We start from the raw sequence: 27,005 nt of genomic DNA on the forward strand, positions 1-27,005 counted from the left end.
ATCAGCATTTCCCTGGATGTGTAAGAAAGGGCCACATGATTGGCGGATCATCCTTCCCTGCATTTGGTCCCTTTATAATTTTGATTCAATTTAAAACCACATTAGGTTCCTGGAAGAACTAAAAACTGAAGATGTAACTTTCTCTCTCTTGGTTTCTTCTGTGTTTCTCTGTTTGTGTGTGTGAGGGGGGGGGGAGAAATATGTCAGATTAAATGAAGAGCAACATATCATGTGTAATTATTATTTAAAAATGGATTCTGTGACCCTTGCGGCACTTTTTCTTTAGAAGATGTAATTGTGTTAAAAAGCTGTATGGATAGTGCACGTTCTAAATCTGTCGAACCACCCACATTTGGCTTCAAAGAAGGTTTTACGAAGAATCTTTCTTAACTTTGACTTTTCTTTATTTAGGCGTCTGAACAGAAATAAACTTCAAGTTCTTCCAGAGCTCCTTTTCCAGAACACACTGAAGCTAACCAGACTGTAAGTATAGTTTTTATTTTTGGCGTAGCATATGTGCTTTGTTTGGTTCTCAAGTCAGTAATTTCGGCTGTGAGGTTTGGGTATGATGCTTTCCTCAAGTGGAGTTTGAGATGCATCTTGATTTATCGTACTAGCTCTGTGTTGAACAATAAATATGAGAAATGTTTTTCTTGTCGTCTTACCAGCGAGTGTAAAGTTATTGAGGACCTGAAGGAGTAAAGAAGGAAGAGCTTACAACTCGGTGTGTTTCCTATGGGAGGAACTTGAATTAGTGTCCATAAAGGCACTCTTTGGTATGGCTGAGCTGTGTTGGCTGCTTTGGACAAAATCCTAGTTCAGATAATATATTTCTTTTGTCTCTTGATGTCTGAAGAAAAGTTTGGATGTTTGCCATTTTCTCATGGATCTTTTAGTAACTTTTAGATAGTTGTGAACTTGAACTTAAATTGGCTTAGTAACTGTTAGATAGCTGTGAACTTGAACTTAAAGTAGGCTTGGTTGTGCCATTGAACCAGGCAATATCTTTAGATCCATGAAATACATAGTTAGGATGACTGGATCATGTTTGTATGAGGGCAACATACTTTGAATCCTGTGCAGAGTTGCTCCAGTCTAAGCTGACTAAAATTAATTACTTTAGAAACCACAGAAAATAGGAATAGGATTGCACAGTTAAAGCCCTTTATAACTTCTGCATAGTAAAAGAATTCAGTCATATTGCATATCTCTTGCAAATGTTTTCTCCCAATTTTTAAAAATGTCAGCTATTATAAATACCTACATAGGACATGTTGTCAGGTTTTACTCTCAATGTTCTTTTGCAATCAGACAGTCCTTGATACACTGTAAGAAATTAAATTAAAATGTTTTTGATAACCTGAAAGCCAAGGTCCCTAGCTCTGTGGATCTGTCAGGATTACCCTTTCTTTTCCCTGCTGAGTAGGAAAAATGTTCCAGGGTGAGAAGTACTCTGACACTTCTGCACATTTCATACAAGTAGGTAACTTCATATTTGCAAACAATGCACAGTTAGTTTTGTAAGCTAATATTTTACATGCACAGGAATGAGGAGTCAAGAGTTCAAACATTGTCCTGTCTCTTGTCAAAAAGGTTACTTGGATCTCTGCAGAAATGCGATCATCATGGATGTGCTATAATCTGTCCTTTCAGTGGTGCTTTAATTGAGGCCTTCAGCTTTCCACATGAAGCTGAATGCAAACATGGTGTTGTGCTCTTGATAAACTGTCAAAAAAAACCCCAACATCATAAAGAGCCATGCAGGAGCAGGGTTGCATCCTTTGACTGTGTAAATAAAATAGTCCAAGGAAACATTGCTCAAAGTTTTGATAATTGGACAGCTCCCAGAAAGTCAAAGTTAAAAGGAAATACGCAATCAAACTGCAGTACCCTTCAATTACAGAATATGCCTGCAACTTCTATAATTATTTACGTGCTCCTTTGTGACATCTGTTTGACATTACTGGTAAGGAATATACAGGAGAATCAACCTTAGAATGGAATGTGAAGCATTCAGTTAAATGAGTTTAATGCATACATTATTTTAGCCATGTCTGCCAGGAGGAGGAGTCTTGAGTTCATGCGTTTCATGTTTGCTTTTGCTTTTGAGGTCATTTTATTGAGGTTTTATGATGCATTACTTATAGAACAATATTCTCCCCTCCTAATATAAAAGGGAAAAGCAAAATGGGTCAAGGGGGAATGACAAAGCAAACAGAGAAAAGGGGGTAGAGGCTTTCCTGTCATATCCAGAGCATTTTCGCAAGCTCTTCCCAAGGATACTATTTAAATTACTGGCCTCCAGGAAGCATGACCAGGTTTTTTCCTGGGTATCGGTTTGTGGAGATCACAGATTTGTTTTCTTGATTCTAAAAGCCTGAATTTAGGTAGTTGCAGCCAAATCACTTTTCATTCATACCACTGTTAGAAAGTGCTTTTTAAAATAAGCATTGAAATTATCTGATCACTGTGTATGTAAGGAAGAAATTACTTGGCTAGTCTGTATGTGCTGGTAAGCCAGGTGACCAAAACAAAGTCAATATATTAAAGTTTCCATTTAGCTAATGAATAACATGCTTCATGTATATTCAGACAATTGTGACTTACCTCTTAGCCTGTGAGCCCTGCAGATACTCATAGACTGCCATGCAGATATAATGAGTTCACTTCCTAGATAGAATCCAACATGAGCATGCTAGTTTGTTTTTGCATTATAGGGTGAAGGGACAGAGGATTTGGCAATCAGCAGAGTTCTCAATTACTATTTTATTGGAAGTGGCTGCACCCAGGGTGTCAGCCAGTGCTGCCTGTATCTCATTACTGTACAAGCTGGCAGGATCTCTTTATGGGATTTATCATGCACTTGCACTGGAACCTGTTCCAGTGGCAGCAAGAACTTCAGAGAGTATGGGTTAAGAACACCTTACTGGGCATCCTAAAAGTTTGGTAGAGTAGCACCAGATCAACTGTGTCAATACCATGTTCCACATTGGTTTCAAGCAGGTTATAATGCCTTGATTCCAAATTGCAAAGGGCTGGTTACAGATCTTCATCATGGTCTCTGTGCATCACACCCAAGGGATCCAGTGCGCCTGCGCTGTTCCGATCAGTGTTGTGCAAAGCTCACATCGGGATTTTCGCGCTTCCACCCTGGAACCCCACTGCGCAAGTCTGAGGGAACCCCACTGTGCAAGCCTGAGGGATGGGGCACGAACATCCCGCCAGTTCTCTTCTGACCGCCGTGCTGTTAACAGCTCGTCTGCCGGTTGGTGTTCCTCAAACATACCTCACGTTGGGAAACCATCGGTGTTTTTCTTCAGACTTTCCCTTTCTTGCTTGCTTGTCCTCTTCTTCCTTCTTAAAAAAAAAAGGACTCTTTTTAGAACTTTTTCTCTGGGCTTCGGTTGTCCCCCCCCCCCCCGTGGGTCTGTTTATGGCTATGCTGTTGTTTATGGCTAAAAAGTGGGGCTGTTTTAAGAGGTGTGCCAAGTGCGGGAGCAAACTTGCCCCACCAGACAGCTACTCTCTTTGTATTTTGTTCTTGGGTGAATCTCATTGATCTGAGGGCTGCCCACACTGCGCAAAATTTTCTAATCAAACCAGAAAGAATAGAGCTGCACGGCTGCGGGTAGCTTTGTGGGAATCCGCCCTTTTCCCTCCTCCTGTGAAATCGATGGACTCGGACGCTTCGTCCAGACCTTCAATGGCGTCAGCTCTTCCATTGAAAACACCTGTACCTTCAACATAGAAATTGGCGTCTGACTCCGGACCATCCACTTCGAAGCAGTCAGTGTTGAAAACTTGATCTTCTGCATCGACGCCTGCAAAGAAGAAGGAGAAGTCAGATAAGAGCCATTGGAGCTCTTCCAAGGGCACGCACAAGTCTCGCTATACAAGCACAACTGCCGACACGTCGGGCGCTGTACGGCTTGTGCAACTTGTTGTCTCTCACTCTTCCACATCGGAACTGTCGCCACCTCCACCTGCTCCACCCATTGAACTTTTGGACTCTCCTATCAGGCAGTTGAACTCTTTGATGTCAGAAATGCTGCTGGACACCAGACCCTTCTCCATATCGACCTCTGACGTAGATGAGGTTTTGGTAATGAGATCACCAAGGAGACAGCGTTCCTTTTCGGGGTCCTCGTGGGCAAGTGACCAGTCTGAACCTCGTCCTAGGGGTGAATTCCGCAGTCATCGATCCAGATCACTAGTCAGTGCTGATGATTGCTGTGGAAGGCAGCTGAGCCCTGATTGTGGTCCTTCTAGGCAGAGGTATCATTGCTCTCCGAGAGGGGAGTCGCCGGGGGAGTCACCATCTTGGCGCTTTTGCCAGCCAGCTCCTCCGTTTGTCCCTTGGGACCATCGACAAATGCCCTACTGGTTTGGTGCCTATCCGCTATCGACATTGATGCTGTGGCTTACACCTGCCAGACTGTCGGACTGGGACCTAAGATCACCCAGGCGCTCTCGCTCTCCCAGAGCACATCTGAGCCCGCCATCGGCTTCTCTACATAGAAACCACTGGCCTCTCCACCTAGACATCTGTCTCCACCTAGACATCTGTCCTCCCCCCGACATCGACCGCCTAGTCCTTCGATACAGAAGTGCCCGATGCTGGACACACAGCCTAAACCTCCGCTGCAAGGGGACGATAACCCCAAGGAGGTGTTGTCGACACTGATCCTCAAGTCGGCGTCGGATTCCTCAGACAATGACTCAGACAGGGAACCTTCTGAGGTAGATAGCTCCCCTGAAGGCCCTTCACCAAAACCAACAGTATTGGTTTTGGTGAAGTGTTCTTTGAGGGAGTGAACAAACATGTGGACAGGGGGGACCCAATAGATGTTGTTTACCTTGACTTCAGAAAGCTTTTGATAAAGTTCCTCATCAAAGGCTCCTAAGTAAGCTCAGTAGTCACGGGATAAAAGGACAAGTCCTTTTGTGGATCAAAAACTGGATGATTAATAGGAAACAGAGAGTGAGTATAAATGGGCAATTTTCTCAGTGGAGGGTGGTAAGCAGTGGGGCACCGCAGGGATCAGTACTCGGTCCGATGCTTTTTAACTTGTTTATTATTTGGAGTTGTTTATTATTTGGAGTTGGGAGTAAGCAGTGAAGTGGCTAAATTTGCAGATGACACAAAGTTGTTCATGGTGGTGAGAACCAGGGAGGATTGTGAGGCACTCCGAAGGGATCTGTCGAGGATAGGCGAGTGAGCGTCAACGTGGCAAATGGGGTTCAATGTGGCCAAGTGCAAAGTGATGCACATTGGAGCCAAAATTCCTAACTATAAATACACGTTGATGGGGTCTGAACTGGCAGAGACTGACCAAGAGAGAGATCTTGTCGTCGTAGTAGGTAACTCAATGAAAATGTCGAGACAGTGTGTAGGAGGGCATCTAGTGTCCTAGCCCCACTGATGGACCTCCTGATGGTATCTGGTATTTTTGGCCACTGTGTGACAGAGTGTTGGACTAGATGGGCCATTGGCCTGATCCAACATTGGCTTCTCTTATATTCTTATGTGTCGGACGACCTGCCAATATTGCCATCTGAGAACCTGACATCTTATGGGGACCTGGTGAATCGAATGGTGCACTCTTTTATCCTTAGTTCAATCATAACCGTTGATATCGGATGCGGTATTTGACGTTGTTCACCTGGATATGTCCACAGTGATTGGCCTCCAGATGTCGACGGTCCTTCTTCAGGCTGCAAAGACACCTTGGGAAAAACCCTCTTCAGTGCCAGTGTCATCCAGGAGATTGGATCACATGTATAAGGTGCAAGAGGCAGGAGCAGAATTTTTATATATTCATCCCAAGCCGAACTTGATGGTAGTTACGTCATCTTCAAAGTCCAGATGCACTCACACCACCCTGGCTGATAAGGAAAGCAGGAAGCTGGATTATTTTGAAAAGACTCTTCTACTCTGCGGGAACCCTGGGAATTAAGATGGCCAACTATTTGGCTTGTATAAGCTGTTATCAGTATGCGCTCTGGGAACAGCTTAGTGATGTCCTGCCTTTCATCCCAGATGACAAGAGGCAATCAATCGGGAAGGTACAGAAGGAAGGATTGGTGCTCGCCAAGCAATTGATACATTTTTCAAAACACGCTCCTGGCGGCCGTGACAGTCCCCAGTGGGCTACAGACAACCTTATGGTGGAAAACCTAAATATGGACTGAGTCACCAGAACCCACACACTAAGGCTTCAAAGGCTCCCAAACAGGGCCTTTGACTTTACACCCAAACCTTTCCAAGAACTGACTCGCCTTGCCCTCTACCTTCCGGCTTGGCGAGAAATTTCTACGGATCGTTAGGTATTATCCATCCTTACCCAGGGATATTCCATCGAATTCCTGGAATTGCCTCCTCTCCCAGTAGTTATTGTCACTTCTCCGTCACCTTCGCTTCTTCAAGAGGTTTCCACCCTTTTATCCAAGGATGCTATAGAGGAAGTTCCTCCATCTTTCCAGGGATCAGGATTTTATTCCTGTTATTTCACCATACCCAAAAGGGACAGAGGCACATGACCAATCCTAGATCTGAGAGGTCTGAACGCATATATAGAGTACCGGAAGTTCAAAATGACATCTCTGCAGATTATTCTTCCACTGCTGGGTCAGGGCATTCAGATGGCCACCCTGGACCTCCAGGATGCCCAAGTTTCATTTGAATATTCATCCTTACCATTGGCAATATCTCCAGTTTGCCATAGGGTCTCACCACTACCAGTACAAGGCTCTCCCCTTTGGACAGTCAACGGCTCCAAGAGTCTTTATGAAGTCATGGTAGTGGTGGCTGCATTTCTTTGTTTGAAAGGAATCACAGTCTTCCCGTACATTGACGACTGGCTCCTGGTAGCAAATTCTCGAGAATGCCTATGCGAAAATGTACAGCAGGCCTTGAACGTCCTGCGGGGGTTAGGCTTGCGAGTGAACTATGACAAATCCAACCTCAGCCTGTCTCAAAGATTACAGTTCATTTGTGCCATTCTCAAGTCCTCGGTGTGCAGGGCATTCCTACCACAAGACAGAGCTTTAACTTTGGCGTCACTTGCCAAACAGGTACGGTCCCTGCTCAAGGTCACAGCCCACCTACTCCAAAGACTTCTTGGCTTGATGGCTGCAACCACAGCAGTTCTGCCTTTTGCCATATTAAGAATGAGGCCCTGCACCTGTGGTTCTTACAGAACTTCAAGGCAGCCAGGATGAGTCAGTTTGTCCTACTTCATCCACCCGCAAGCGTAAAAGACTCTATCATTTGGTGGACTTCTCTTACCAACCTGGCACAAGGTGCCCCTTTTCACAAGCCACTGCCTCAGCTGACTCTAACCACCGATGCGTCCCTGTGGGGGTGGGGAGCACATCTGAACAGACTTTGCACAGGTGGGAGTTTCACACAGCAATGCAGCACATCGATTATCTGGAGCTTCTAGCCATCCAGAAAGCCTTGTGCTGCTTCCAGCCCATGTTGATCGGAAAATGTGTGGCCATTCTAACAGACAATATGATGGCTCTAAGCTATGTCAACAGGCAGGGAGGAACAGTTTCGAGAAGGTTATGTCTTTTAGCCCTCAAAATCTGGGAATGGTGCATATCCCCCGGGGTATTTCTCTTCGCCGCTCACATTCCAGGCGCTTTGAACGTTCAAGCGGACTTACTCAGCAGGGGTCAAGCCCGACTCCACAATTGGGAATTGAATTGGACTTTCCTCTGTCTGGTCTTCACCAAATGGGGAAGGCCAACAATAGCTTGGATCCTCGCGCTCTCGGCGATGGTCTTCTATTCCCCTGGAACCAGGAGTTTCTCTATATGTTCTTTCCCGCTTCTCCCACGAGTTGTCAAAAAACTGGCTTTGGTTCAGCCGAACTGTATTCTTATTGCGCTGTGGTGGCCATGACAACCGTGGTTCACAGTGCTCACAGACCTCTCAAAAGGACTGTTTCATCATTTCCCTCAAGTATCAGACTTTTTTTTGTCAGCAGACGGACAGATGCATTGCCACAAAGTCACCAAATTGAAGCTGGCAGCATGGCACATAACTCACCTTCTCGAGGGGAGTCTCAACAGTGTTGCTGAATTCCAGAAAGGCTTCTATGTGCAAGTCTTATCAGAGAAAATGGGCCTGTTTTGTATCCTTTTTGGGCCCGGACTCAACTACACCCTGTTTGGCAGGCGTTAGTCGAATTTTGGACTTCCTCCTGTCATTGGCAGATTTGGGGCTCTCCCATTCCTCTGTTAGAGTATATTTGACGGCCATCTCTGCGTACCATGACTTTATAGATGGGTATTCTGCATTTTTCATCCAACCTCCAAGAGATTCTCGAAAGGGCTTATCCCGCTCTATCCTCCTGTTAAGGACCCAGTTCCTTTGTGGGATCTTCCACTGGTGCTTTGGCACCTTACCAGGAAGCCTTTTAAGCTCATGGCAACTTCAGCACTGAAGTACATCTCTTGGAAAATGGCCTTTCTTGTGGCAATCATGTCAGCTAGGAGGATGGGTGAGCTCCTGGCTCTTCACCATGACCAGCCTTACTTGTGCTTTCTACCAAATGGTGTCCACCTGGTTCCTGATGTGGCTTTCTTGCCTAAAGTAGTATCCAAATTTCACCTATACTCTGAGATTGTTCTTCCGGGTTTTTCCCCAGGCCCAACTGATGAGGAGCAGCATTTACTACACACTCTAGATGTAAAAAGGGCACTACTCTTTTACTTGGACAGAACACAAGCTACACAAAAGGACTCGCGTGTCATTGTTGCATATGCAACTCATTCTTTGGGGTCATGTATCACTGCACAACGCCTTTCTAAGTGGATTGTAGGAACAATACGCTTATGCTATCTCTTGGCAAAACATCCTCTCCCACTACAACTCAAGGTGCATTCAACTAGGGCACTGGCGACCTCCATGGCATTTATGATGGGTGCCTCCTTGTCTGATATCTGCAAGGCTGCAACATGGTTCACTGCTAATACATTCATCAGACACTACGCTCTTGATGTGAGAACACAGCACAGAGTGCAGTTGGGTCAATTCATTCTGTCTTCTGAATTACACTGAGTTCCTGCCAGCACCCTCCTCCAGGTGAGCCATTGCTTGGTACTCTCCCATGGGTGTGATGCACAGAAACCATGACAAAGATAAACAGGTTGCTTACCTGTAATTGATGATCTTCGAGTGGTCATCTGTGCATTCACACTGCCCGCCCTTCCTTCCCCACTGCTGTTGGTTCTCTGTCTCTTACTCTACAGCGGTCAGAAAGAACTGGTGGGATGTTCGTGCCCCACCCCCTCGGGCATGTGCAGTGGGGTTCCTGTGCAAGCCCAGGGTGCAGGTGCAAAAATCCCAATGTGAGCTTTGCACAACACCAATCAGATCAGCGCAGATGCACTGGATCCCATGGGTGTGAATGCACAGATGACCACTCGAAGATCATCAGTTACAGGTAAGTAACCTGTTTTTTCAGACTCCTTGGAGTGGGCTTATTGTTTTTGACAGCCACACATTTTAATGACCATTAAGGGCATGCAAAAAAAAAGAAGAAGTAGATTTGGAGTTGGGTTGCTTTGAAATCTTGAGTTGGATTCTTTAAACTTAGTTGTATTGAGAAATCAATTTGATGGTTGTTTCCAGTGATTTTGGGAGGAAATTTTCAGGTACAGCTCCCTGCCAGTTGGGATGAAATTCTCACAGATGTTACTGCTGCCCCAAGGTATCACCTCTTCACAAGTTTTTATCAGATAGGAGAAAGCACTTACAATCAACAGGCAGTTAAAATTCTCACTTGCAGAATGAACATGGGTGAACTGGCATGTACCTGAGTTTTTCCCTTCTTTCCCAGGATCATCAAGCTAGAGCTGGTGGTGTAAGCATGGAGAACTGTGGTGAAAGGAGCTAGACCCATGCATTGCTGTGCCTGATTAATTTCAGGATTTTTCACCAAGACAGGTTTTTCATTACTAGGAGAAAATATGCTTCAAGAAGTGAAGCACAGCAAGTAGTATTGCTTGGCTGTTTTCCTCACTGGGGCAAATATTAACTCTATGGAGCTGTTCATGGTTGGGAAAACAGCATGGGAGGAAGTATTAACCCCCACCCCCATTTGACAATCCTGATCTTAATCAGGGTCCCATATACCCAGGATATAAATAAAGTGAAGAACCATTTTGGAACGTTCGTTATAGAACTCTCAGCATTATGTCTTGTCTGGCTCTGAATTATTATTAGTGTCTGGAACTATGAGAAAAAGCAGACAAAAATTTGATTTTTTTGTGTGTAGTTTGATTAAAGGTTCTCTTTCACTGAACATGTACAGTTGACATAAAAATGAAAACTTACAAAACTTCATAACTTCGGTTTTATGGTTTTATAATATTTTAGACTGTACACTATTTTATACAATTATCTATGTTTTATAGTATTTTTTCTGTTTTTGGTTTGTAATGGCCTATGGCTAAATACAATAAAACCCTTCTCTCTACTACAAAAATATGGATCAGTTCTAGATCGAATCTTAAAACTCATTCAGGACCTCAGTAGAGCTCATTTTGACAGTTCATTTTGTCTCAGTCTAACCCCATCGTCATCTGAAACATAGCTGAAACTAATACTGGTTTACCCTGAAGATTTGTCATAAGGATCACTAAAATGCATATGAAGTGAGCACTTTGCAGTAGAATCCCAAAAACTCTTTTCTGGGATTAAGCCCCACTAAGAGTAAGATTCTGAGTGGACTTGTTTAGGATTGCAGTCATAATCATACAGAAAATACTTATTTGCATATTTTAATTAAAAAGAACAGAAAAGGGAGGGACTCAAAATCCAGCAACTACTAAAAGGGGGGGCACATATATAGAGAATAGAAACAAAAATATAACAGCAGTGGTGTGGCAGATCTACTCATAAGCTTCTATAAAAACTTTCCAAACAACTAAAAATAAATCCATACGCAATTGTCTCTGTGCCATGCATTTAAATATTAATAGAGCTCTAAAATCCTCAGTCCATTGATTTACAGGAGGTGGGAGGTTATCTCTCCAATGTTGTAATACAAGTCTTTTAGCTGTAGTAAGGGCACAGAGGGTCCATTTTCATTGACCATTGGTTAGCCTCCAAGAGATGGGCGGTTGGTTTAACGGTATGTAAGTGTCCTCAAAAATCAATGAACATTCTAATACAGAATTGATATAAATAATAATTTCCTCCCAGAAAAAAACAGGTGACTAGATATGCCTAAAACATATGTTTAAGAGACATGTCCTATGAGTTACAACACCAGCAAGTAGACACTTTACTCAGTTCTTTACTAAAGCGTCACTGAGGTACATCCTAAACATGTTTTTTGCTGAATAAGTCACAACTTGTTTTTTAAATGTGTGTAACATAACAGTACTCTTGGATGATTTGAAGAACTGTAAATGGTGGTAAACATATGAGATTAGAGTATTTCTAATCTCAGAGCCCAAATATTTAAGGCTTTTTAGATCATACCCGTCCCCTTGAAATAAGTCTTGAAGTTAATGGATTCAAATGCAAACAAGGAGCTCTGTCACAATACACAGTTATTCTGAGGGAGAAAACTAATCTTATGTGGCCAGTGACATGTGAGAACGTAAATTAAAGGTCTTCTCTCGTATGAGAGCATGAGCTACTAGCTGACTAGTTATTAAGGACTGCCAGGGCTAAAGGAACGTGGCCGTAGTAAGCAGGAGTTGCTATGGTGTCGGTTAGTACAGGAATTGTGGCTTTACTGTGTACAGATCCCAGCAGGCCTGTTCAGAACATGGTAAATAATTACAAGGAATACCAGGTCTCCTAGGGGCACTTTCAGGTTGGAAAGGATGTTCACTAGGTCAGAGGTGAAGACTACAGACTGCTGAGAAGCTCTTGGACCATTTATCAAGTGGGAGCTATTTTTATTGCTTGCACTGAGCTCTGACACTAAATGGCATAATTTGAACAAAATCATGTCTGGAAAAGTGTCTTTGGTTGCAAATCCTATGGCACCTTTCTGTTCAGTTTGTTTCTAGAGCAAGGCAAAAGGGCTCTGCTTATTTTCTTGAAGTATGAAAGGAACGTTAACAAATTATCTGAACTGAGTAGGATACAAATGAGGGGATGTCAGAAAGTGAGTAATTGAGGTTCCATCCTGGATTTCCAGTCTCCCCTGTGTGAAGTTAGCTACTCAGAACTAATATGTGCAGATGTTTCCCCTTTTTTTGTAATATGGCAAAAGTGAAAGAGAAGGAACAGCGAGTGCAAAGACATATACGTATGTTTCATAGATGTTGGTAGGTTTCTTTCCCTGATGATTAGGGTATGCTATGCTGATTCTGACAAAGCTTTTTATGGTTTAAGAAATGTTTTCATAATATTCTGAGAGATTAATCATAATACACTTAAGAGATAAAACATGATTTTCTTTTTTTGCCTTCCAAGAAGGTTGCCGGATTAGTGGGTAAAACTTTCTTCTCAAGGACACTGGGTTAGGTGGAAACTAGATTGTGTAGTGTTTAGGAGTCAGCGAGGTTAAACCCAGCTTTAAATTTCAACTCAGGGCCATTTCATACATTACACAACAGCAAATTCAGGTTTGCCAGCAAGTGTTTGCGCAGCAGGAAGTCACAGCTAATCCTAGCAATCTGAAAAGTGGACACTACAGAACTTATATTTTCAAATATTCTTTTTGTCACATTCATACTTCACAGTTTTAGATGTACTTAAAACAAAATTAGGTGAAATATTTAGAAGTCTTGTGTCATGATCCTCCTGAATTTGTGAGATGTCGAATACAACTGCAGGAACAACTCCTCTAGTTTCTAGCTGAAGGGGGGGGGGGAGTCTCATTCTGGGACACTGTACCTCTGGAGAAGTGTCACAGCTCTTGCAAGAAGATATATATGATCGTGTGTTGAGTGCATCTGTAGATCCCTGCCTATGGAGATCTTGGGTAGCCTTGGCAGTCACTGTCTATCAGTCTTATTTATTTCATAGCTGTATTATGAGGTTAAAAGGAAGTAATACCCCATACATTGTCAGAAGTCTCTTCAAGAGAGCAGAAAAGATACAAACCGGATAAGTGATTAATGTATGCGGAAGCCAGGATCCATGTTTTGCACTTAAGAGTGAGGTGAAAGTTCAGCTTTTGTTGTTTCCAGGGTTTTGACATATGTTTGGGGAGCTTTACTAAGGTAGATATAGATGCCAGGAGAGACCCCCCCCCCCCGAATGTAGTGTTTAAGTACCCACTTAGAAGGCAGAGTAAGCATTAACAGGTATGACTCTTAGAAATGATTAACTTTAGATGTTGAAAGGTTTTACACATTTTGATCAATCAATAGATTGTACATTCAGACACTGCGAAGTTCCAAGTAATAACGTCCAAGTATTTTAAGACTTGTGAATTTCGCCCCCAAGGAGAACCTTGAGGGAGAATTACCTAAAATAATGAACACATTTGAAAATATAGTCATAACTTGATTTCTGCTTGTTGACATTTGGCATGTGCCATGGATTTGTTTTCATGATAAGCAGTTGGACAAAAGTATTCACTGAATGCCCCTATTACCGAAAGCAAAGCAAAAAAAGTGATTAAGGTATACATGGTCAGATTCCCTTGCAGCAAACTGTGAGGTGTTGAAGTTAAGAATTCTTCTATACATGGTCATTAGGACTGTACTGGCAGCAGAATATTGCTGTAAGATGTGGATGAAGATCATTGTAGCCAGATCCAGCACAGGTCACAAGAGAGACATCCTTCACTAGCACTAGGATCAGCTGAATGCACAGTCTTAAGTCCCTTGTCAGATGATGGATTTCTTCATGCCACAGATCAGCTTAGTTCAGAATCATCCCAAATACAAAATCTGAAAACGGAAAAATTCTTTTACAACTGATGCTTGGGTAATATCCGTCTCATCCTAGCAGGCACATGAATCTGAGTTAGGAGAGTGAACTGGTAATAATTTCATAAAATTAGTTGGATATGCAGTACTGCCATCGTCTGTTAAAGAATGGATGGCTTAAATGAACATTCTTTGACACTGGAATGAGACAGAATTGTAATCAGCATGTTTGCTAATGAATTACTTAATTTTTCAGTTTTGTGCTACATGTTTAAATTTTGCTTAAGCTCAAACTATGGTTTGCTGTTTTAACTTTGATTAAGATTCTGAGTTGGTGATGAAATTGTATGAAGTTAACCAGAAGATGTGAATAGGGAAGCACCCACAGGAGTGGCTGGATACCTTGCAAGACCAGAGGGTGGAAAGTTAAGGAAATGTAATATATTTACAGATACAATAGTTCCCTGTGGTTAAAACAAAACATTGCTTGCAAACCCACTAAAATAATTCTGTAACATTTATGGCATGTTTTTTCTGTGGTTAGGGGCAAACAAACAAACAAACAAACAAACTATAGTTATGTCTGGAGGACAGGGCTCCCAAGTACTTACCTTGATTTGGTGGGGAATATGTAGTTCTTCACGGGACCATTCCCATTGGGAAAACACAGGCACTGCACTATTCCGTCGCCCAGACGTGATGTAGGAACGTAGCCGGGTGACGGTCTAGGAATGGGGCTGGAAACTCGATGGTACCATCGAGTTTCCAGCTCCATTACCAGAGCGTTGCCCAGCTATGTGCCTACATCACATCTGGGTGACGGAATAGTGCAGCGCCTGTGTTACAAGCAAGAATCTTCCGGTGGGGAAGCATCTGTCCCCCTTCGTAGGTAGGTACTTGGCAACCCTACAGACATATTGTATTGACAGCTGTTCAAATTGCAAGTGCATGGGAATGGACAGGTGGCAGTTTACCAAACTACAAATTACCAAACTACCAATACCTGGAATCATCTGCTGAAATCAACCAGAACTAGCTTAGGAACCCAATAATGCAATTTCAATAGCTTAGATGCATTAGACTCCATGAACATTATGAATTCCTCAGTTCTCAACATATAAGTAGATGTTCCTAGGAGAGGTATGCCCTCATGTATGATTTTCACATATCCTATTAAATGTGTGAACATTTAATGACCTAAGAAGAAATTAAGTCAATTATCTGAGTCCTAAGCTGGGTGTCTCCTTTGTGTGCAACTTGTGATTAACTGTGTTGAGGATCAGTCTGGCAGTGTGGAAACTGGACATTGTGTTTTGCATCCCCAATCGATTTTGCCTGATCCAAATGGGGTCTGGAATCCTAAAGGGGAAAAAAGAGTGTGGAAACTTCTGCTGTTTACTGGGACATTGGATAATGGAGTACATCAGTTTGACAAAACATGTAAATTTAGGTAATAACAGCTGGGATTTTTTACAGATGACTGCTGCTTTGCCCAGTTTTATATGTTGCCCTTCCTTTGTGGAGAGCTTTAAAGCTAGACACATGTCAGCATGAATATGGCCCATGTTCCAATTTAAGCCACACACACTAAAAAAAACCCCTAAAAGTTATGGAAGCTACATCTTTTTTGCTGCCTCTAACTTTGTGCCTGTGGAACCACTGGCTTAGGTTTTGCCTTGGCTTTAAAAACTGCAGTGCTATGCAGTGACCCATGCAGTAATATTACAGGACCTGTGACTAAACTGGCAAGAACCCATTACAAGCTTGGAAGGAACACTGAGACCTGGATAGACTGAAAACCAGAAATAAAGTGCATAATGGAGGATAATACAAATATCTGGGCTGAGGAATTAGCAAATATCAAGTAGTCAAAATAATACCAAGCATTTAACATTGATACACAATGATCTATGAGATACATATTGTCAGGGATCATTTCCTGCAGGAGCACACAAGAGCGGAGCTCCGGCAGTAAAGAGTCCAGGGGACGGGCGCATGCAACAAGCCCCACCCCCTGCTCCCAGCAGCCCTCAGTCAGAGCAAGAAGCAGCCAGGTAAGTTGCAGAGCCCCCCCTCAGCCCCCGGGTCCAAAACAGTCCAGTGGTACCTTTAAGACCAAGTTTTATTCAGGTACAAGCTCTCCCTCCTCTGCAAGGACAGATCTGCACATCCCCCCCCCCCATAGCTAGCAATCCAAAACAGTCCAGTGGAGCAGTGAGTGTTGCCTTCTGACACACTTCTGGTGATGTCAGGGGGTGTGGCATATGCAAATAAGTTATGCTAATGAGCTCCTGCACCTCTTTTTCTACGAAATGACCCCTACATATTGTGCTCCACTGAAGCACCACTTAGCTGTACAGTTTCCTACTGGCAAGAGAGTGAGAGGAGCACAGTGTCACTGGAGAAACTTAAAAACAACAACCCAGCATTGTGTACCTACTCAAAGTAACCAGAAGTAACAAAGGTTAGGTTTAGGAATCATTGGAGTTTTTCACAATTCTTAGAACTACTGCTTGTCACTTCTGGTAAGTATGTGAAGCTGCTTTTCTTCTTCTCAGGCAACAGTACTTGGAGGTGGGGCAGCCCGCACCTGCACTGGGGGCTTGGCAGCCCTCCTTACCTCAAGAGAGGAGACTAGAGAACAGGTAAAGAGAGCAACAAAGACTAGCTACTAACTCTTGAAAGTCCAAGCACAAACGCAAGGGTCCAAGTTTCTATGCTGCAAACAGTAATACAAATGGGGTTGTTTTGCACACCGAGTTTCAATCTGATACCTCAGTTTTTAAAGGACACTTTTTGGGGTTGTTTTTCCCTCTGTTCACTCTGAAAATATATGTTGGATTTGAGCTTGTATTTGAATTCAAAACCCAGAATTGTGTCCTAATGTGAGTCCTAAGCTTCATCCCAGGATCTCTATTTTTGATGGAGATACTGCATTGCAAACGAATTGACAAGCATTCACAGAGAATGACTAGTGGTCAGCCTTCCTTTGCATGGCCAGTTATGAGTAAAGTGTTGTGGAAATAAGTTGCCAACAATACCTTTTATTCCAGTCAAGGATGGGCCCTGTTTTTAATGCAGGTGGATTATAGCTAGGGAGGAAGCCTGCTTAGAGTTCAAGTGAAGTCATTTGCATGCCTGTTTACTGGTCAATTAATACAGTAGGCCCTATAGAATTTGAGTTTTGAAAATACTGTCGTAGAAATGAGTAAACCAGATAACTGTGGAACATGAGAGACAAGCCATGTTTAAACACCAATGACTGCTTTGTCCCTCAGTAAATCCATCTTAAAAAACTATTTCTAATTGCTCCATCCCTTATTCCTTTGAATTCCCATGGAAACTTCTGATGATGGTATTAGTACATGCTGTGGTTTTGTGATTGGCTTTTGGTTAATTGATGGGAAATTTTTGTGTTAAACAGCACAAAATCCTTGCCAGCAGGTTATGATTGAATTAAAGTCTTGTTAACAAGCTAAATGGGTAAATATGGTGGTTTTCTCATTAAACAATTACATTGCAAAAATCCATGAAAGACATCCCTGCTTTTGATGAACAACAGACTGCTAATAAACCTAGCTGTAAAAAGTATAGCTATTTTAAAATATAGATGAATTGACATGCTGATGTACTTACTTTAGACTTGTTAGGGTAAAGTTACCAGTATATGGAAAGTTTAATTTGTATTTCTTAATAGTATATTCACGTTGCTGCATAAAAAGAATAAATCGTTTTCTGAAGTCAAGTGGCATTATGTCATGTGATCTGAGTGCTACTTAGAAAGAACAGACAGCATTTCTTCCTGAAATGCTGATATGGTAATCCTAATTTGATTTTGCCAGAAAAATAATTGTTTTTCTTCTCTGGTGAATTTGGTTCTGTGCCATGATTTAAATTGAACTATGAATTACCTTGTTCATTTTTACCTATTTATTTATTTACAAAAATTATGGCCCACTTTTCCGCCCTCACAAAGGCCACCAAGGTGGCTCACAAATTCAGACATGCATAAGAAAATCACATTTTAAACCCATTTTAAACCAACCCCCCACACTTCCGGTCTAGGGCTCAACGCGAACAGGTGTGCGTGAGACCAGCTCCGCATACTCAGCATTTCTTTTAGCTTTTCTGAGTTGTTTCAACTACTCCAATTTCTTTCTTGTGGGGAGAGAAAAAGGCAAGGAGCATTAGTCTAAGGTGGGGGGGGCAGCATTTCTCCTGTGTGACTGAGGCAACCAAGCAAAGCAAGCTCTCCCTCCCTCCCTTCAGGGAGGAGCCTCAGCCAATGGAAGGGAAGAAAGGCTTGCCTTTCTTTCCTGTGTGATTGAGGCAGCCTGGCCAGGAAGCAAGCTCTGGCTCATTCCCTCCCTTCCTCTGGGAGGGGGAAGGGGAGAAGCCTCAGCCAGTGCAGGGAGTAGAAACTTGCCTGTCTCTCCTGAGTGATTGAGAGAGTATGGCAAAGCAAGCTACGATGACTCAGCAGCAGCAGAACTGGAAGAAGAAGCAGGAGACCGCCAGTTTCACTGCGGGCCTGATAGAAGCCCTTCATGGGCCTGATCCAGCCCCCGGGCCACATGTTTGACACCCCTGAAATAAGAATTTCTGGGCATATAATTAGCAGTGCTAAGTGAATTCTTTGGCATTGTCTTCATGTCTATAGTTATCGTCCTTTGGTAGTCATTGCTTTTAATAAAAATCTATGGCTGATTTATACTTTACAACTTCACATAGAAACCACTGAAACTCAGTGTGTGCTTTCTTCTATGCCTGACATCTCTTACTTCATTAACCACTTGCATTTTATGAACTGCACTGCAGGATCTGCAACACTGACACAGAAGCTCTGTCATATTATGTAGAGACTTATGGAAAGTGTTCTTATGTTTTACAGCCTTCACATGCATCTAACTGCTACAGTGTTGGCTCAATTGTTGTGGAATTTGTTCCCTGCCCTGTAAAGCTTCCACTTTGCCTTGCTATTTGTACATTTTTAGAGACATGAACCTTCTGAGGTTCCAGAGAATGGATGCCACTTTTATGCAGCTGATGTCAAATTCTTAAGTGGTACATAGGGTGACACATTGCTTGACAACACAACGGGCCTTACTCCTAGTATCTTAATAATTATGTTACACATTTTCTAAGGTAGTCCTCAATCCATCTATTGAGTCTTGACCAGTTCTTTTCAAAAAAATCTTATTTTTTGTCTTGTAATTGCAAAGTTAATTTATCCATTTCCGCTGTTTCCAAGAGTTTGTAAATTATTTCTTCTTTTGATGGGACTTCTTCTTTTTTCTAATATTTTGCATACAGAAACCTAGCCATAGTTACAACATGTATAATCATATATGTATCTGGTTTCTTAAAAGTCTCTGGAATAATATTTAATAAAAACAATTCTGGTACAAATGATATAATTAGATCTAACAGTTTTTGCAATATTTCATGTATCCGTATCCAATTTTTTTTTTTGTTATATTACAAGTCCACCACATATGAAAAAAAGAACTTGCATTCTGCTTACACTTTCAGCATACATTTGACATATTTGGATACCATTTTGTTAGATTTTCTGGCGTCATGTGCCATTTGTGAAACATTTTATATATTTTTTCTTTAAATGGTATAGATTTGTATATTTTATATTTGTTTTCCATACCTTAGTCTATTGGTCTAACTGTATATTGGGCCCTATGTTTTGTGCCCATTTAATCATTGAAGCTTTCACTATTTCATCTTGCATTTTCAATATCTAATAACAAGGTATAAAATGACTTTATACATTTTTCATCTATATACAATAAAGTTTTATCCAATTCTGTAGGTTTATCATAAAAGCCCGTTTGTTTATCCTTTACATATCTAGAATCAAGTTGTGCCCTTTTGCACCATTTCAAATGAATACCTTGTCTTTGAAGGATACCTTTCGAGGTTAAGTTGTTTTTCTTGTCTAAAAGATCTTCATCTCTCCATAATTGATCTTTGGTAAATAAGGTGGGATTTATAAAGGCCTCCAGTGGTGAGACCCATTTAGGTATTTTTGTATAAAACATATTTTTAACCTCTTCCCATATCTTCAGCAGTGATGCTCTTAGCATAAAGTATTTATGAATACTGCTTTTCTCGTACCATACAAAGGTGTGCCAACCTAGTTTCAAATCATGACCTTCTAACTTTAAGAGTCTTGGATTTTCCAAAGTGATCCACTCTTTCATCCACGTCAGAGCTGCTGCTTTATAATAAAGATGCCAGTCCGGTATTCCAAAGCCGCCTCTTTCCTTTGCATCCTGTAGTACTTTCATACTAATTCTGGGTCTTTTTCCTTGCCAAATAAATTACTGTATCATTTTATCTACTTCCTTAAAATACTGTTGGTTTTTTAAAATTGGAATTGTTTGGAATGAGAAGTCTAGGTAGCACATTTATCTTTACAGTAGCTATTCTTCCCATAAAAGATAGTTGTAAATGTTTCCAGTTTTCCAAGTCTTTTTTAATTACACTCAAAAGTTTCATGTAATTGTCTTTTAACAATCAGCTGCACCTATTGGTTAAAAATATCCCTAAGTATTTTATTTTCTTCTGAACTTCAATACCAGAGCTGTCTTGTAATTGCTGTATCTGTTCTTTGGTGCAGCTTTTTGTCAATATTTTAGTCTTCTTGAAGTTGATTTTCAATCCGGCTAACTGTCCATATTCTTTTAGGGAGTTCAAAAGTTGAATAATAGATGTTTGTGGTTCTTCCCAAATAAATACCAAATCGTCTGCAAATGCTTGTAATTTGTACTCTTCTCCTTTAATTTTAAGTCCTTTAATATGAATGTTTTCTCTTACCATATCATTCAGTGTTTCAAGAGCAAAAATAATTAATAATGGAGATAATGGGCAACCTTGTCTCGTCCCCTTTTGTATTTCAGTATTTTGTGAAAGGTCCCCACTTATCATAACCTTAGCATATTGTTTCATATAAATTGCTCTCACCATTGTAAGGAAGTTTTCACCACAATGCCAAGTTGATAGCTGTTCTAACATAAAAGATCAGCTAAGATTATCAAAGGCTTTCTCTGCATCAAGAAATACTTTGCTTTTCTGGGTGTGCTTCAAAATATTCTAGTACATTCAAAATAGTTCTCACATTATTTCTCATTTGTCTTTTAGGTAAAAAATCCTGTTTGGTCTTGATGTATTGTTTGAAGTAAAACTTTCTTCAATCTATTAGCCAAAATAGATGTAAATATCTTGTAATCAACATTCAGAAGTGAGATTGGCCTATAATTTCTAATTTTTTCTCATCTGTATCAGGTTTATGTGTTAAAGTTATCAGTGCTTGATACCAAGACTCTGGAATTTTCTTCTGTTTAGTAATTTCCTGTATGGTATATTTTAATGGTAGTGCAATTTGATCTTCAAATGTTTGATAAAATTCTGCTGGTAACCCATCTGGACCCGGTGTCTTCTTTTTCTTTTGATTTTTAATTGCTTCAACTACTTCAGCGAAGGAAATTGGTTCATTTAAGATTGTTATTTGGTCTTTTTTAATCTCTAATTTGATCTTGATTAGCATTTCCCTTCTGATATTGGCTCTTATAAAAACTCTCAATAATCTTCTTTGGTCCCATTCACACGAGGGGATTTGGGCCGGGAGCGGGACAGTTCGGGGGCGGCACAAACGGTCGCGATCACACCACAACATCTGGGAAGCGTAGTGCTTCCGTCCCCGAAGTGGCCCTTCCGCGCGATACCCCGCATCAAGTTGGAACCACCTACCGAGGTGGTTCATCTCAAAGGTGCGCCGCAAGCCGGGAGTCTGATCGCCGGCGCGTCCTTGCGCCGGCACATCCCCGGCTCCTAGCCGAACTGCGCATGCTCCGACATGCGCAGTTCGGCTGGCTCCCCGTCAGGACTGTGTTTTCTCCCTGGCGTCTGATTGTGCCGGGGAGAAAAGGCGCCGCGGCCAGGGGATCCGTGGGATCCCGCCTCAACGGTTCAACTTTGGTGCGGCTTTTAAAAGCCACGCTTTTCACAGCTTTTCCCCTGCCGTGTGGCAGGGGCCTTTAATTCCTTAGGAGTATTTTTTTCTTCTCTAATTTCACTCTTCAGGATCTTTATATATTTCTTTTCTGATTCCTTCCTTAGTTTATATGCTAACCATCTTGTGGGTTTATTTGCATTTTCAAAATGATTTTGCTTTGCGTACACCTTTTTTTTGTGATTTCTTGTGTCAAAAGGCAGTTAAGTTAATGTTGAAGATTTTTGATCTTAACCCTTGTTTGTTCCATCAAGGATTCTGACTTCAGCTTTTCTTCTTTTTTAATTTGCTCTTCAATCTGTATAAATTTTTGTTTTCTTTGTCACCTTGCCCAAACATCTTGTCTAATAAACCAGCCTCTTGCATAGGCCTTATAATCCACACTATGTCCATAGAGGTATCAGGTTGCATATTCAGTTTGAAAAATTCTTGAAATTCTTTTTTAGAGTCAGTTATGAATCCTGGGTTTTTAAGAGCCATAGGTTCATGGGCCATCTAGTCTTTTTAGGGGTATCTTGTAAAGTCAAAAGTAGTGGGCTATGGTCCGCAAATGTTGATGGAAGAATCTCCACATCTAAAATATCATTTATCATGGTTGTTGAAATCCAAGTCATATCCAGTCTTGACCCTGACTTATGTCTTGCTGAAAAAAAATTAAAGTCTGATTTATTTATATTTCTAATTCCCCATGAGTCCGCCAAGCTAAATTCTTCAACCAATTGTAAAAAAAAAGTTCGGCAATTCATTCCTCGCTTCTGTGTTCCTGATTGCTTTTTCCTATCTAAAACTCTATCAAATAGTGTTGTAGTCTCCAATTATGCAGATTTCTTCATAGGGTCTCCTGTTGTGATTTATTTCTCCTGTTCCTGATTGGGTGCATATATTTTAACTATCAAGGTTGTCTTGGCTTGTCTCTGTATTTTCACTATCAGGACTCTTCCGTCCTTTGAATCATATATCAGTTCTGGGTGTAAATGGTCTTTAACATATGTAACTACCCCTCTCTTTTTCTTTTGTTTGTCTGCTGACACAAAGGTTTCCCCCAGTTTTTTAACTTCTAAAAGTTTCTGGTCTGGACGTTTAATATGTGTTTCCTGCAAACAGATTACACCTACCTGCATCTTCTTAATTTGTTGAAAAAATTGTCTTTGTTTTTGTGGGACATTCAAACAATCATTTTTAATTTCTTTCTATCCATATTTCACATCTCTTTTGGTTCCATTTTTTCTTATCTTGCAGTCTCGTGACAACTTGAAGTGGTATTGCCTTAGGATTTTTCTTGCCAGTCCCTATTCTTGATCCTGATGCACCTTGTTCCTGAGGTTCTTCATCTGATTCTTTTGATACTTCTTCTTCTTCTTGGGCTCCTAGATCTTCTCCATGCATTTTTAAGAAGTCCTCTACTTTGAATGTTGAGTTTATTCTATATCGTTTGCCTTAATAAGTAGAGAAGACACATTCAGGCAGCATCCATCTGTAGGGTATTTCATTTTCTCTTAAAAGGCTTGTAAGTCGCATGTAGCCTTTTCTTTTTTCTCTTGCTCTCCATGGAATCTCCTTTAAGATTTTCATTTCAGTTTCCTGTACTTTGAGTGGTTTCTCATTTGAATTTTTTAAAATGGTGTCTCTCATAATTCTTTTGTGGAATCTTATATGGGTTTCTCTAGGTGTTTTGTTTCTTCTCGCATATGCAGAGTTCATTCTGAATGCCATATCTATCTCATGAGAAATTTATTGTATATTTTCTTCTTCAAGATATTCTGCCAGCAGTTGTGCCATATCAGCTTTAATATCTTCACCTTTTTTTTTCAGGGATGTTCTGGAATCTCAAAATGTATCCTGCTTTTTAAATCTCCAATCTTGTAACTGTACCTTCTATAAGTTCTTGTTTAGCATTTATTTCTTGTATTTGTTGATTCACCTCCTCAGATTTGGTTTCCAATTGGGTTGTTGTCTGCACCAAGATAGATATTTCTTGTTTATTTTCGAGTATCTGTTGCTTCAGTTTGGGAGGTCATTTGCAGTGCCAAAGCATCCAATTTAATTTGCAGGGACTCAACAGGCAGGGGTATTGCATTGCTTACAGCAGTGGGGACTGCAGTCTCAATTGCTTTGTTGACAGCATCTTTTATCAGGGTCTGTAAGTCTTGTGCAGACATTTTGGCTAGGCTGGAGGCAACTGTTTTGCTTGTACCTGGTGAGGGTCTCCCTGATCCACTGGACATATTTCACCTATAACAAGCATAAACCTCTTTCTCTTCTATAAAAATTCAAGCCAGGCCTGGCCACTATGTTATTTTTTCCCATTAAACACCACTCATATGAATGTATAGTCTTCCTCCCAGCTTATCAAATGATATTACTGAAAGAACAATTTATGTTTAAACAGAGTCTCGCTCTCCAGTTTCCTTACTACTGCATATCACAACAAAAGCATTTGTTCTCATACTGGTGGCCTTTACTTGTATTACTTTAGTTAATGATTACTATTTCCTAAAACCCAAAATAAAATTCTGATACCCCCAAACTTCACAATAACAGACTACTACTATAGTTTATATCTTCTCTTATCTTGCAAAACAACAAAACACCAAACTTATAATACATCAGGATATTTCTTTTTCTTTCCCAAAGCCAAAAGTGATGTTCCAAAATACCATTCCTGTCTCAAGAGCAACAGAGGGTGAGAAGAAAGGGGGAAAAGGATGAACAGTTAATACACCTTACCACAACCCCCTGGCCTTTTATTCCAAAATAAAGGGTAGAGTCAATAAAGTCAGTGTCCACAAACGCAGACTGAGGTCTTTGGACACCCCTCTTAAAATTGGCGGCTCTGGAGAGGGCAGTAAAGACAGAGGCAAAAAATGCATTCAGCTTCTCTGCCATTTCCCTATCATCGGTTAGTAATCCTTTTGCCCCTTGGTCATCCAAGGGCCCCACTGCCTCCCTAGCTGGTTTTCTGCTACTGATGTATTTAAAGAAATTCTTATTGCTGGTGTTTGTTTTTTGCAATATGTTCTTCATAGTCTCTTTTTGCCTGTCTGATCACCAACTTGCATTTTATTTGCCAAAGCCTGTACTCCATTTTATTTGCCTCACTCGGAGTAATCTTCCACTGCTTAAAGGAATCCTTTTTATCTTTTACTGCTTCCATTACTTTGTTTGTTAACCATGCGGGCCTTTTAAATACCTATTTGTACCTTTTCTAACCTGTAGTATACATTTTATCTGGGCTTCCAGGGTTGTAGTTTTAAATAGTCTCCAAGTTCCTGAAGGGATTTGACCATCCTTACCTTTCCTTCCAGTTTTCTTTTCACAATCCCCCTCCTAAAGTTAAAAGTGGTTGTGTTGTTCTTTTGGGGCACTTTAGTCCCTATACCGTTTTGTAAAATGCCAAGTTCTGACTGGTATCTGCAGAGAGGCCTTCTTTCAGTGCATGGTAAGATGTTCCTCAGTAAGCATAATGGGGTTATAGACCTGAATATGAATGATGTCTGCAAGGGTTACATGCCAATAAAGGTAATTGGATTGGACTGAATATGAATGATGGCAAATTACAGATACTTCATCTGCTAGGTCCTTGGGCTGTTTGTTCATTCCAACAAAGTAGTTTTGCATCATAAATATATTAATACAAATCTTGAATTGTGCGGAAAAACCTTCATGCCTCTTGGGTGCCATTAAGGTGTTTAGGACTGTAATGCCTGAAGTGTCCATCTGCATTATTTTCAGTTATCCCTAGTTGCCTATTCAGAAGTGTTTGTGGTAAGTGGACTTGTGCCAATGTGTTAAATAACACTGAGTGAACACACACATCACTAAGACTCCATTAAAGTCATCTTCTCTTAACTGTTGCCAAGAGAGCACCCGCTGAAGGCACTTGTTACAGAAGAGGAATGTAAATTTCAGTAGCAGTTTTCAGAATTAGTGTCTGCTTGGGCAGAGTAATTGATTAATAATGGACACTTTAAAAAGAAGCTTGAAAATTCTGTTTAGCAAACATATAGAGTGGGGATTCATTTCACAGCAGCAGAACACATGTACAGAGAGAGAGAGAAAGAGAGAGAGCAAGTCATGTTTAGCTTGCCCTGACCTGGATAGCCTAGATTTGCCCAATCTCGTCAGATCTCTTGGAAGCTAAGCAGGGTCACACCATTGATTTATATAGGGGCATTATTATACTGACTGGTTTGTTTTCAGTTCCTTTCCTAAAAATCTACAGCCCAGCATTTTCCTTTTTTATTGCCCTCACTCACTGAGTTGACATTTTCACTGAGTTATCTGCCAAGACTCCCAAGATACCAAAAACTTTCTGGAAGTCTAGGTAAAACAACATCTGTTGGGTCACCCTTGTCCGCATGTTTATTCACCCCCTCAAAGAACCCTAACAGGTTAGTGAGTCAAGATCTTCCCTTACAGAATCCATGTTAAATCTTCTTCAATAGCTTTTCTTCATAATTGTGCCTATTAATTCTATCTTTAATAACAGATTTCACCCCTCCCGAAATCGGCCGTTCTGGAGTGGGCAAGCACCTCCCATCTTCAACAGTGAAGACAAAGGCAAAAAATTCATTCTGCTTCTCTGCCATTTCCCTATCATCCTTTAATAATCTTTTTACTCCTTGGTTATGCAAGGGCCCCACTGTCTCCCTAGCTGGTTTTCTGCTACTGATGTAGTTGAAGAATTTTTTATCGTTGGTCTTTATGTTTCTTGCAATATGTTCTTTTTAAAAAAATTAATAAAATTTTATTACTGAATATTTACGGGTGGACAAAAGGTGATAAAAAGGTAATAAAAGTTATCTTGCTATACACTATGCATACAGGAGGAATAATATCATTCTCTGACAAATAAAACATAACAGATATCCACTTATCCCAGAGTTGGATTGAGCTCTTGGTTGGGTCTGTTGACTGTATACTCTCAGTAATTTTTGCCATTATTATATGTTCCCAAATTTTTTGGTGCCAGGTTTGAATTGATGGTTTCAATTTACTTTTTCCAAACTGATGCAATTGTTAATTTATCAATTGTTAATAGTGTGGCAATTAATTTTCTTTTTAAATTTCTAAATTAGGAATCAGGCCAAATATTTACTAATACCGACTCTGGAGTAAGTGGAAT

At 41.0% G+C, this 27,005-nt stretch overlaps 1 protein-coding gene across 1 annotated transcript in view; it reads left to right on the plus strand.

Annotated features, from left to right (window-relative positions):
- SLIT3 (slit guidance ligand 3) overlaps positions 1 to 27,005 on the plus strand; it is a gene marked incomplete at its 3' end in the record, with an annotated part of 512,561 nt that overhangs the window by 77,634 nt on the left and 407,922 nt on the right. The window contains exon 4 of the mRNA XM_015429462.1: positions 412 to 483. Coding sequence (XP_015284948.1) covers positions 412 to 483 — 72 coding nt within the window. The remainder of the gene's footprint in view (positions 1 to 411; positions 484 to 27,005) is intronic.

This window comes from Gekko japonicus, unplaced genomic scaffold (genome assembly GCF_001447785.1).
Source record: "Gekko japonicus isolate JY-2015 unplaced genomic scaffold, Gekko_japonicus_V1.1 scaffold212, whole genome shotgun sequence".
Taxonomy (NCBI): Eukaryota; Metazoa; Chordata; class Lepidosauria; order Squamata; family Gekkonidae; genus Gekko; species Gekko japonicus.